This window comes from Rhodnius prolixus, unplaced genomic scaffold (genome assembly GCF_049639745.1).
Source record: "Rhodnius prolixus isolate KJV_2025 unplaced genomic scaffold, Rpr scaffold_7, whole genome shotgun sequence".
Taxonomy (NCBI): Eukaryota; Metazoa; Arthropoda; class Insecta; order Hemiptera; family Reduviidae; genus Rhodnius; species Rhodnius prolixus.
Window position 1 is genome coordinate 1,481,408 of NW_027411582.1, and position 13,733 is coordinate 1,495,140.

The following is a 13,733-nucleotide window of genomic DNA, read 5'->3' on the forward strand; positions in this document are numbered from 1 at the left end:
GACTCAATCGCCACAGTGCACTGGAATAAACCTAGAAAGTTCTCGTAAAGATTACCAGATGCCACAATCTCCGGTAGGGAAACATTTGTCCTTCCGAAGACGAGAAATCTAGTTTTTGGAATAAACTAGGCACACCTTTACAAAGTGCCGCACAGTCTCATTGAACTCACCACAGCCGGCGCAAATTGGCAAGACTGTGTAAGTAGCACGATTCTGATGCACCTTAGACCAGAAGTATGAATTTCTGAAAAGATTTCCTGAAGTTTTCTCTTGAGATTATTCTCAGAAAATCACTGCAGTTAATCCGTTTAACCAATAGATATTAACTACATACCTTACAATAACTTGTAACTTTTGTTTGAAAAGTTTTCTCTTCCCCCTTGAAAAATTTAGAAAATGAGGGGGGAAGGCCACCCTTTGAAATGCCATTTGACTGAAAGCGACTATAAAGAGCAATTTCAGTAGAATGTACGGTTTTGTGGCCTACGTGTTAAGTGTGTTGCTAAAATTCAAAAAAACAGTGCTAACGATTTTTTTTTTATCTGAATTGAACATATTTAGAATGACAAGAGGAAGTCCTGTGAGTGTCATCACACAATAGATTGTTTCCGATTCCGGTTTGGCACTAACCTCGCAATAGCCATTGCCTCCTCCTCCAGGTGCCGATGTTGCTTCCTTCGCAACCTTACCAATTTTTCTGGTCATTCTGTAAAAATAGTTATCAATAGTTACTTAAAAATGTATGAGAATAATGTTTGGGCCCCTTCCCTATAATAATAATAACAATAAAATGATATTAACCTTTGATACTCATTGCTGTGATTTTTATTCTTCTGCTGGTTATTATTGTCTCTATGCACGGCTATACTTGGCCAACTGTTGAACTGTCGGAATTCCGGCCTTGCCGAAGTCTCTACTTTCAGGTAGGAACCCCTTAATTCTCGTACGCCTTTTTCTACGATCCTTCCACCGCTGTCATACAGCTTTTCCGCTTTTTTCGCTACTTTTTCCAGCCAATTGATAAACTATACAATATAATATGATTTATATGTATAAAATGTTTACATTTAATTTTTTTTTGTTGTTAATTCAAAATTATTATAATAATTTTAAAAAAAAATACATACCCGAGGCAATGGATATATTGGTATTCTCCAGGTGAGTGCGTTGTCGAGAATGTCTCCAGTATTCTTAATCTGTGGTTGATGTTTTACTCGTTCAAGCATTGCCTCTGCACGAGAACGCTGAAACAATTTAATCGAAGTCAGAAATTCGATTTAAAGCATTCAAATAATTCTGTATTTAGTTAATTTATTTTAGTAAAACGTTTAGTTAGTTGGTTTCCAGTATTGGTTATCGATCGCCAGGAGCGTTTCCATTCAGAACTGCCTTCTCTACTTTATTCTGGGCAACCAATAGACCTCTTCTAAAACCTAACTAAGCTCATTGATTTTTTTCAAGTAGCTCTGCCGGTCAGGATCAATGGCTATTATATATTCACAGCTGTCGGAAGTGGAACTTCAGATTTACTTGAAATCCTGAATTAAAACTCAAAGCTAAGTGACACTTTAGCCACAATCGTACAACTTAATATTGTTTAAGACAAACAATAATCATCCTAGCTTTTACATTTTGATATAAAAGTTTAATCTACACCATCAAAGAAATTGATGCTATAAGTGTAGACTGAATATCTTAGCAGCTAACGAATCTCTTTTGAGGTTGAGTACCTTGCAGTTAGCCTGAAAGATAGAAAAGAACTGCTTAGCCTTAAGATAGGCAGCAGCTACAATCCTGATATAATTATAAAATTGTAATACACTAGATGAATCTGTCGTTTACAGCCTTAAAAAAAAAAAAAAAAAACTGACTTTTTTAAGGACAATAAAAAACCACCCTGTCAGAAGGGTAATTTTCTTTGGACCGAGAATCATTAGGAGTATAGCATGCCATTGGAACCCCCTAAATAGATCTCGTCATAGGTGTGTGGATATGGTGCCCATCTGAACCTCAACCAATCAAGGTTCCAAGTAATCATTTTCTTAATATTCTAATATCAACCAATAGTAAAAATACTGACTGTTCTCTTGGAGGCTAGGCCATCGTGTGGACTGGTTGGTGTTGCCGGCGATACAGAACAGAAGGAAGGTAACGGGGATGGCGTTGGAACTTGGTGATTTCTTCCTCCAGCCCGTGGATAGTCTTCCCTGTCTGTCACAACATAGTCCACTTCCCGCACTAGGAACAACTCCAGCCTCTAAACAATACATCTTTAAAAAAATCTCGTGATCAAAACTAAACATGCAGCAACATGTCCACTAATAGTGTAAAGAGTTGAATGTTTTACAAAATTCATAAATTTGAAAACTACTCTGGTTTCATGCGTATGGTATTTTCCAATCAAATCTTGTTTTTGTTTTTATAAGCAAAAGAAATACCCCACCAAGGGGGGAGGTTTGAGCTCCTTCTAGTAATTGAGTTTGAGTAATCCAAAATATGCACATGAATTTAAGATGTAATATTGGTCATTAGGTAGGTATCTATTCACATCAAACAATGTTTAAAAATATTACGTTTTCGCAGGGAAGGGATTAGCTATGCGGTTAGCATACATGGATTCCCATGCGGAGGTCCCGGGTTCGAATCCAGCAGCTGACCCTTAGATTTTCTCTTCCTAGGAGCTTCTTACAGCTCACTGTCCGGTGATGGGCAGTGTTGTCTGTAACGAGAGAACACTGTCCGAAGGCCGGCAGTGCACTGAAAAAAGCTCCGGACGCTAATAACCTTAGATGTTGACGCGCCATAAATAATAAAAAAAAATAATAATTACGGTTTCGTAAAGATGCATACTAATTTAAATATTTGCTTTAATTTAGGAATTAGATTTTCAATTATTAAAGAAATATCTGTTTCGATTAATCAAAGGGTTTCCCAATTGCTACTGTTCATTAAAGGAAAAGCGTACTGTACTTGTACATGATTAGAACTCATTTTATTTAGAGTGATATCGTATAGATTCTTTATTCTCTAACCAAGCGTTCACTGTAGTTAACAGGAAATACAACAAAAAATAATAATAATCGCATGCCAGATTCTGAGATGATCCATAAATGGCGCATGAATCATCATCTAACGCTTAGCTGTGCTCTTTAATGATTATATATATTTTAAGTTTTTTGAAAATAAAACTATTATAACTTTATTTCTTTACTTAAATTTATTGTAACAGTATTTCAGAACAGAGTTGGGCAAAAATTTAATCAATTAAAAAACAATTGAATTAAACCGAAATTTAATTTTAATCATGATAAAAATTAAAAAATTTAATCGGCCAAAATTAGTTGATTAAAATTAAATTCACTTTTAATTTAATCGGAACTTAATCAATTAAAATTTTTAATCATAACTAAAAATTAAAAACTAAAAAGTTGAAAATTCTTTGGGTCATGAAATTCTGTAAAATTATGGCTGTTCTTTATCTCCCACTGTGAACCACGTATTGGTATGGAATATTGTTCTCTTGTACACTTTGTTTTTCTCAATTATAAACTATAATTATTTTGTGCACAGATCTATAAATGAAGAAGATATAAAGGGTTGAAAATTTTTTGGGTCATGAAATTCTGTAAAATATGGCCGTTCTTTATCTCCCACTGTGAACCACGTATTGATATAGAATTTTGTTTTCTTGTACACTTTGTTTTTCTCAATAATAAACTATAGTTATTTTGTGCACAGATCTAAAAAGGTAGTAGATATAAAGGGTTGAAAATTTTTTGGGTCATGAAATTCTGTAAAATATGGCCGTTCTTTATCTCCCACTGTGAACCACGTATTGATATGGAATTTTGTTCTCTTGTACACTTTGTTTTTCTCAGTTATAAACTATAGTTACTTTTTGCACAGATCTAAAAAGGTAGTAGATTTAAAGGGTTGAAAATTTTTTGGGTCATGAAATTCTGTAAATTTATGGCCGTTCTTTATCTCTCCTGTGAACCACGTATTCGTATGGAATTTTGTTCTCTTGTACACTTTGTTTTTCTCAGTTATAAACTATAGTTACTTTTTGCACAGATCTAAAAAGGTAGAAGATATAAAGGGTTGAAAATTTTTTGGGTCATGAAATTCTGTAAAATATGGCCGTTCTTTATCTCCCACTGTGAACCACGTATTGATATGGAATTTTGTGTTCTTGTACACTTTGTTTTTCTCAATAATAAACTATAGTTATTTTGTGCACAGATCTAAAAAGGTAGTAGATATAAAGGGTTGAAAATTTTTCGGGTCATGAAATTCTGTAAATTTATGGCCGCACTTTATCTCCCACTGTGAACCACGTATTTGTATGAAATTTTGTTCTCTTGTACACTTTGTTTTTCTCAATTATAAACTATAATTATTTTGTGCACAGATCTATAAATGTAGAAGATATAAAGGGTTGAAAATTTTTTGGGTCATGAAATTCTGTAAAATATGGCCGTTCTTTATCTCCCACTGTGAACCACGTATTTGTATGAAATTTTGTTCTCTTGTACACCTTGTTTTTCTCAATTATAAACAATAGTTATTTTGTGCACAGATCTAAATAGGTAGAAGATATAAAGGGTTGAAAATTTTTTGGATCATGAATTCTGTAAATTTATGGCCGTTCTTTATCTCCCACTGTGAACCACGTATTGGTATGGAATTTCGTTCTCTTGTACACCTTGTTTTTCTGAGTTATAAACTATAGTTACTTTTTGCACAGATCTAAAAAGGTAGTAGATATAAAGGGTTGAAAATTTTTTGGGTCATGAAATTCTGTAAAATTATGACCGTTCTTTATCTCCGACTGTGAACCACGTATTGGTATGAAATTTTGTTCTCTTGTACACTTTGTTTTTCTCAGTTATAAACTATAGTTACTTTTTGCACAGATCTAAAAAGGTAGTAGATTTAAAGGGTTGAAAATTTTTTGGGTAATGAAATTCTGTAAATTTATGGCCGTTCTTTATCTCCCACTGTGAACCACGTATTTGTATGAAATTTTGTTCTCTTGTACACTTTGTTTTTCTCAGTTATAAACTATAGTTATTTTGTGCACAGATCTAAAAAGGTAGTAGATATAAAGGGTTGAAAATTTTTTAGGTCATGAAATTCTATAAATTTATGGCCGTTCTTTATCTCCGACTGTGAACCACGTATTGATATGAAATTTTGTTCTCTTGTACACTTTGTTTTTCTCAGTTATAAACTATAGTTATTTTGTGCACAGATCTAAATAGGTAGAAGATATAAAGAGTTGAAATTTTTTGGGTCATGAAATTCTGTAAATTTATGGCCGTTCTATATCTCCCACTGTGAACCACGTATTTGTATGAAATTTTGTTCTCTTGTACACTTTGTTTTTCTCAGTTATAAACTATAGTTACTTTTTGCACAGATCTAAAAAGGAAGTAGATATAAAGGGTTGAAAATTTTTTGGGTCATGAAATTCTGTAAATTTATGGCCGTTCTTTATCTCCCACGGTGAACCACGTATTTGTATGAAATTTTGTTCTCTTGTACACTTTGTTTTTCTCAGTTATAAACTATAGTTACTTTTTGAACAGATCTAAAAAGGTAGTAGATATAAAGGGTTGAAAATTTTTTGGGTCATGAAATTCTGTAAATTTATGGCCGTTCTTTATCTCCGACTGTGAACCACGTATTGCTATGAAATTTTGTTCTCTTGTACACTTTGTTTTTCTCAGTTATGAACTATAGTTACTTTTTGCACAGAACTAAATAGGTAGAAGATATAATGGGTAGAATATTTTTTAGGTCATGAAATTCTGTAAATTTATGGCCGTTCTTTATCTCCCACTGTGAACCACGTATTTGTATGAAATTTTGTTCTCTTGTACACTTTGTTTTTCTCAGTTATAAACTATAGTTACTTTTTGCACAGATCTAAAAAGGTAGTAGACATAAAGGGTTGAAAATTTTTTGGGTCATGAAATTCTGTAAATTTATGGCCGTTCTTTATCTCCCACTGTGAACCACGTATTTGTAAAAAATTTTGTTCTCTTGTACACTTTGTTTTTCTCAGTTATAAACTATAGTTATTTTGTGCACAGATCTAAATAGGTAGTAGATATAAAGGGTTGAAAATTTTTTGGGTCATGAAATTCTGTAAATTTATGGCCGTTCTTTATCTCCGACTGTGAACCACGTATTGGTATGAAATTTTGTTCTCTTGTACACTTTGTTTTTCTCAGTTATAAACTATAGTTATTTTGTGCACAGATCTAAATAGGTAGAAGATATAAAGGGTTGAAAATTTTTTGGGTCATGAAATTCTGTAAATTTATGGCCGTTCTTTATCTCCCACTGTGAACCACGTATTGGTATGGAATTTTGTTCTCTTGTACACTTTGTTTTTCTCAGTTATAAACTATAGTTACATTTTGCACAGATCTAAAAAGGTAGTAGATATAAAGGGTTGAAAATTTTTTGGGTCATGAAATTCTTTAAATTTATGGCCGTTCTATATCTCCCACTGTGAACCACGTATTTGTATGAAATTTTGTTCTCTTGTACACTTTGTTTTTCTCAGTTATAAACTATAGTTACTTTTTGCACAGATCTAAAAAGGTAGTAGATATAAAGGGTTGAAAATTTTTTGGGTCATGAAATTCTGTAAATTTAAGGCCGTTCTTTATCTCCCACTCTGAACCACGTATTGGTATGGAATTTTGTTCTCTTGTACACTTTGTTTTTCTCAGTTATAAACTATAGTTACATTTTGCACAGATCTAAAAAGGTAGTAGATATAAAGGGTTGAAAATTTTTTGGGTCATGAAATTCTGTAAATTTATGGCCGTTCTTTATCTCCCACTGTGAACCACGTATTGGTATGGAATTTTGTTCTCTTGTACACATTGTTTTTCTAAGTTATAAACTATAGTTACTGTTTGCACAGATCTAAAAAGGTAGTAGATATAAAGGGTTGAAAAGTTTTTGGGTCATGAAATTCTGTAAATTTATAGCCGTTCTTTATCTCCCACTGTGAACCACGTATTTGTATGAAATTTTGTTCTCTGGTACACTTTGTTTTTCTCAGTTATAAACTATAGTTATTTTGTGCACAGATCTAAAAAGGTAGTAGATATAAAGGGTTGAAAATTTTTTGGGTCATGAAATTCTGTAAATTTATGGCCGTTCTTTATCTCCGACTGTGAACCACGTATTGGTATGAAATTTTGTTCTCTTGTACACTTTGTTTTTCTCAGTTATAAACTATAGTTATTTTGTGCACAGATCTAAATAGGTAGAAGATATAAAGGGTTGAAAATTTTTTGGGTCATGAAATTCTGTAAATTTATGGCCGTTCTATATCTCCCACTGTGAACCACGTATTTGTATGAAATTTTGTTCTCTTGTACACTTTGTTTTTCTCAGTTATAAACTATAGTTACTTTTTGCACAGATCTAAAAAGGTAGTAGATATAAAGGGTTGAAAATTTTTTGGGACATGAAATTCTGTAAATTTATGGCCGTTCTTTATCTCCCACTGTGAACCACGTATTCGTATGGAATATTGTTCTCTTGTACACTTTGTTTTTCTCAGTTATAAACTATAGTTACTTTTTGCACAGATCTAAAAAGGTAGTAGATATAAAGGGTTGAAAATTTTTTGGGTCATGAAATTCTGTAAATTTATGGCCGTACTTTATCTCCCACTGTGAACCACTTATTTGTATGAAATTTTGTTCTCTTGTACACATTGTTTTTCTAAGTTATAAACTATAGTTACTTTTTGCACAGATCTAAAAAGGTAGTAGATATAAAGGGTTGAAAAGTTTTTGGGTCATGAAATTCTGTAAATTTATGGCCGTTCTTTATCTCCCACTGTAAACCACGTATTTGTATGAAATTTTGTTCTCTTGTACACCTTGTTTTTCTCAATTATAAACAATAGTTATTTTGTGCACAGATCTAAATAGGTAGTAGATATAAAGGGTTGAAAATTTTTTGGGTCATGAATTCTGTAAATTTATGGCCGTTCTTTATCTCCCACTGTGAACCACGTATTGGTATGGAATTTCGTTCTCTTGTACACCTTGTTTTTCTGAGTTATAAACTATAGTTACTTTTTGCACAGATCTAAAAAGGTAGTAGATATAAAGGGTTGAAAATTTTTTGGGTCATGAAATTCTGTAAAATTATGGCCGTTCTTTATCTCCCACTGTAAACCACGTATTCGTATGAAATTTTGTTCTCTTGTACACTTTGTTTTTCTCAGTTATAAACTATAGTTACTTTTTGCACAGATCTAAAAAGGTAGTAGATTTAAAGGGTTGAAAATTTTTTGGGTCATGAAATTCTGTAAATTTATGGCCGTTCTTTATCTCTCCTGTGAACCACGTATTCGTATGGAATTTTGTTCTCTTGTACACTTTGTTTTTCTCAGTTATAAACTATAGTTACTTTTTGCACAGATCTAAAAAGGTAGAAGATATAAAGGGTTGAAAATTTTTTGGGTCATGAAATTCTGTAAAATATGGCCGTTCTTTATCTCCCACTGTGAACCACGTATTGATATGGAATTTTGTGTTCTTGTACACTTTGTTTTTCTCAATAATAAACTATAATTTTTTTTGTGCACAGATCTAAAAAGGTAGTAGATATAAAGGGTTGAAAATTTTTCGGGTCATGAAATTCTGTAAATTTATGGCCGTACTTTATCTCCCACTGTGAACCACGTATTTGTATGAAATTTTGTTCTCTTGTACACTTTGTTTTTCTCAATTATAAACTATAATTATTTTGTGCACAGATCTATATATGTAAAAGATATAAAGGGTTGAAAATTTTTTGGGTCATGAAATTCTGTAAAATATGGCCGTTCTTTATCTCCCACTGTGAACCACGTATTGATATGGAATTTTGTTTTCTTGTACACTTTGTTTTTCTCAGTTATAAACTATAGTTACTTTTTGCACAGATCTAAAAAGGTAGAAGATATAAAGGGTTGAAAATTTTTTGGGTCATGAAATTCTGTAAATTTATGGCCGTTCTATATCTCCCACTGTGAACCACGTATTTGTATGAAATTTTGTTCTCTTGTACACTTTGTTTTTCTCAGTTATAAACTATAGTTACTTTTTGCACAGATCTAAAAAGGTAGTAGATATAAAGGGTTGAAAATTTTTTGGGTCATGAAATTCTGTAAATTTATGGCCGTACTTTATCTCCCACTGTGAACCACTTATTTGTATGAAATTTTGTTCTCTTGTACACCTTGTTTTTCTCAATTATAAACAATAGTTATTTTGTGCACAGATCTAAATAGGTAGTAGATATAAAGGGTTGAAAATTTTTTGGGTCATGAATTCTGTAAATTTATGGCCGTTCTTTATCTCCCACTGTGAACCACGTATTGGTATGGAATTTCGTTCTCTTGTACACCTTGTTTTTCTGAGTTATAAACTATAGTTACTTTTTGCACAGATCTAAAAAGGTAGTAGATTTAAAGGGTTGAAAATTTTTTGGGTCATGAAATTCTGTAAATTTATGGCCGTTCTTTATCTCTCCTGTGAACCACGTATTCGTATGGAATTTTGTTCTCTTGTACACTTTGTTTTTCTCAGTTATAAACTATAGTTACTTTTTGCACAGATCTAAAAAGGTAGAAGATATAAAGGGTTGAAAATTTTTTGGGTCATGAAATTCTGTAAATTTATGGCCGTTCTATATCTTACACTGTGAACCACGTATTTGAATGAAATTTTGTTCTCTTGTACACTTTGTTTTTCTCAGTTATAAACTATAGTTACTTTTTGCACAGATCTAAAAAGGTAGTAGATATAAAGGGTTGAAAATTTTTTGGGACATGAAATTCTGTAAATTTATGGCCGTTCTTTATCTCCCACTGTGAACCACGTATTCGTATGGAATATTGTTCTCTTGTACACATTGTTTTTCTCAGTTATAAACTATAGTTACTTTTTGCACAGATCTAAAAAGGTAGTAGATATAAAAGGTTGAAAATTTTTTGGGTCATGAAATTCTGTAAATTTATGGCCGTACTTTATCTCCCACTGTGAACCACTTATTTGTATGAAATTTTGTTCTCTTGTACACATTGTTTTTCTAAGTTATAAACTATAGTTACTTTTTGCACAGATCTAAAAAGGTAGTAGATATAAAGGGTTGAAAAGTTTTTGGGTCATGAAATTCTGTAAATTTATGGCCGTTCTTTATCTCCCACTGTGAACCACGTATTGGTATGAAATTTTGTTCTCTTGTACACCTTGTTTTTCTCAATTATAAACAATAGTTATTTTGTGCACAGATCTAAATAGGTAGTAGATATAAAGGGTTGAAAATTTTTTGGGTCATGAATTCTGTAAATTTATGGCCGTTCTTTATCTCCCACTGTGAACCACGTATTGGTATGGAATTTCGTTCTCTTGTACACCTTGTTTTTCTGAGTTATAAACTATAGTTACTTTTTGCACAGATCTAAAAAGGTAGTAGATATAAAGGGTTGAAAATTTTTTGGGTCATGAAATTCTGTAAAATTATGGCCGTTCTTTATCTCTCCTGTGAACCACGTATTCGTATGGAATTTTGTTCTCTTGTACACTTTGTTTTTCTCAGTTATAAACTATAGTTACTTTTTGCACAGATCTAAAAAGGTAGAAGATATAAAGGGTTGAAAATTTTTTGGGTCACGAAATTCTGTAAAATATGGCCGTTCTTTATCTCCCACTGTGAACCACGTATTGATATGGAATTTTGTGTTCTTGTACACTTTGTTTTTCTCAATAATAAACTATAGTTTTTTTTGTGCACAGATCTAAAAAGGTAGTAGATATAAAGGGTTGAAAATTTTTCGGGTCATGAAATTCTGTAAATTTATGGCCGTACTTTATCTCCCACTGTGAACCACGTATTTGTATGAAATTTTGTTCTCTTGTACACTTTGTTTTTCTCAATTATAAACTATAATTATTTTGTGCACAGATCTATATATGTAGAAGATATAAAGGGTTGAAAATTTTTTGGGTCATGAAATTCTGTAAAATATGGCCGTTCTTTATCTCCCACTGTGAACCACGTATTGATATGGAATTTTGTTTTCTTGTACACTTTGTTTTTCTCAATAATAAACTATAGTTATTTTGTGCACAGATCTAGAAAGGTAGGAGATATAAAGGGTTGAAAATTTTTTGGGTCATGAAATTCTGTTAATTTATGGCCGTTCTTTATCTCCCACTGTGAACCACGTATTGGTATGGAATTTCGTTCTCTTGTACACCTTGTTTTTCTCAATTATAAACAATAGTTATTTTGTGCACAGATCTAAATAGGTAGAAGATATAAAGGGTTGAAAATTTTTTGGGTCATGAATTCTGTAAATTTATGGCCGTTCTTTATCTCCCACTGTGAACCACGTATTGGTATGGAATTTCGTTCTCTTGTACACCTTGTTTTTCTGAGTTATAAACTATAGTTACTTTTTGCACAGATCTAAAAAGGTAGTAGATATAAAGGGTTGAAAATTTTTTGGGTCATGAAATTCTGTAAAATTATGGCCGTTCTTTATCTCCGACTGTGAACCACGTATTGGTATGAAATTTTGTTCTCTTGTACACTTTGTTTTTCTCAGTTATAAACTATAGTTACTTTTTGCACAGATCTAAAAAGGTAGTAGATATAAAGGGTTGAAAATTTTTTGGGTAATGAAATTCTGTAAATTTATGGCCATTCTTTATCTCTCCTGTGAACCACGTATTCGTATGGAATTTTGTTCTCTTGTACACTTTGTTTTTCTCAGTTATAAACTATAGTTACTTTTTGCACAGATGTAAAAAGGTAGTAGATATAAAGGGTTGAAAATTTTTTGGGTCATGAAATTCTGTAAAATTATGGCCGTTCTTTATCTCCGACTGTGAACCACGTATTGGTATGAAATTTTGTTCTCTTGTACACTTTGTTTTTCTCAGTTATAAACTATAGTTACTTTTTGCACAGATCTAAAAAGGTAGAAGATATAAAGGGTTGAAAATATTTTGGGTCATGAAATTCTGTAAAATATGGCCGTTCTTTATCTCCCACTGTGAACCACGTATTGATATGGAATTTTGTTTTCTTGTACACTTTGTTTTTCTCAATAATAAACTATAGTTATTTTGTGCACAGATCTAAAAAGGTAGTAGATATAAAGGGTTGAAAATTTTTTGGGTCATGAAATTCTGTAAATTTATGGCCGTTCTTTATCTCCCACTGTGAACCACGTATTGGTATGGAATTTTGTTCTCTTGTACACATTGTTTTTCTAAGTTATAAACTATAGTTACTTTTTGCAGAGATCTAAAAAGGTAGTAGATATAAAGGGTTGAAAAGTTTTTGGGTCATGAAATTCTGTAAATTTATGGCCGTTCTTTATCTCCCACTGTGAACCACGTATTTGTATGAAATTTTGTTCTCTTGTACACTTTGTTTTTCTCAGTTATAAACTATAGTTATTTTGTGCACAGATCTAAAAAGGTAGTAGATATAAAGGGTTGAAAATTTTTTGGGTCATGAAATTCTGTAAATTTATGGCCGTTCTTTATCACCGACTGTGAACCACGTATTGATATGAAATTTTGTTCTCTTGTACACTTTGTTTTTCTCAGTTATAAACTATAGTTATTTTGTGCACAGATCTAAATAGGTAGAAGATATAAAGGGTTGAAAATTTTTTGGGTCATGAAATTCTGTAAATTTATGGCTCTTCTATATCTCCCACTGTGAACCACGTATTGGTATGGAATTTTGTTCTCTTGTACACTTTGTTTTTCTCAGTTATAAACTATAGTTACTTTTTGCACAGATCTAAAAAGGTAGTAGATATAAAGGGTTAAAAATTTTTTGGGTCATGAAATTCTGTAAATTTATGGCCGTTCTTTATCTCTCCTGTGAACCACGTATTCGTATGGAATTTTGTTCTCTTGTACACTTTGTTTTTCTCAGTTATAAACTATAGTTACTTTTTGCACAGATCTAAAAAGGTAGAAGATATAAAGGGTTGAAAATTTTTTGGGTCATGAAATTCTGTAAAATATGGCCGTTCTTTATCTCCCACTGTGAACCACGTATTGATATGGAATTTTGTGTTCTTGTACACTTTGTTTTTCTCAATAATGAAGTATAGTTATTTTGTGCACAGATCTAAAAAGGTAGTAGATATAAAGGGTTGAAAATTTTTCGGGTCATGAAATTCTGTAAATTTATGGCCGTACTTTATCTCCCACTGTGAACCACGTATTTGTATGAAATTTTGTTCTCTTGTACACTTTGTTTTTCTCAATTATAAACTATAATTATTTTGTGCACAGATCTATATATGTAGAAGATATAAAGGGTTGAAAATATTTTGGGTCATGAAATTCTGTAAAATATGGCCGTTCTTTATCTCCCACTGTGAACCACGTATTGATATGGAATTTTGTTTTCTTGTACACTTTGTTTTTCTCAATAATAAACTATAGTTATTTTGTGCACAGATCTAAAAAGGTAGGAGATATAAAGGGTTGAAAATTTTTTGGGTCATGAAATTCTGTTAATTTATGGCCGTTCTTTATCTCCCACTGTGAACCACGTATTGGTATGGAATTTCGTTCTCTTGTACACCTTGTTTTTCTCAATTATAAACAATAGTTATTTTGTGCACAGATCTAAATAGGTAGAAGATATAAAGGGTTGAAAATTTTTTGGGT

The 13,733-nt window shown here is 32.1% G+C and overlaps 1 protein-coding gene across 2 annotated transcripts in view; it reads right to left on the bottom strand.

Annotated features, from left to right (window-relative positions):
• The window catches only part of LOC141446672 (uncharacterized), a 49,456-nt gene that overhangs the window by 11,336 nt on the left and 24,387 nt on the right, over positions 1-13,733 (bottom strand). For both annotated transcript variants that reach the window (XM_074113311.1, XM_074113312.1), the window contains 4 exons: positions 2,081-2,257; positions 1,128-1,244; positions 802-1,025; positions 631-706 (listed from right to left, as the gene is read on the bottom strand). In XM_074113311.1, the coding sequence (XP_073969412.1) occupies positions 631-706; positions 802-1,025; positions 1,128-1,244; positions 2,081-2,257 (594 nt within the window). The remainder of the gene's footprint in view (positions 1-630; positions 707-801; positions 1,026-1,127; positions 1,245-2,080; positions 2,258-13,733) is intronic.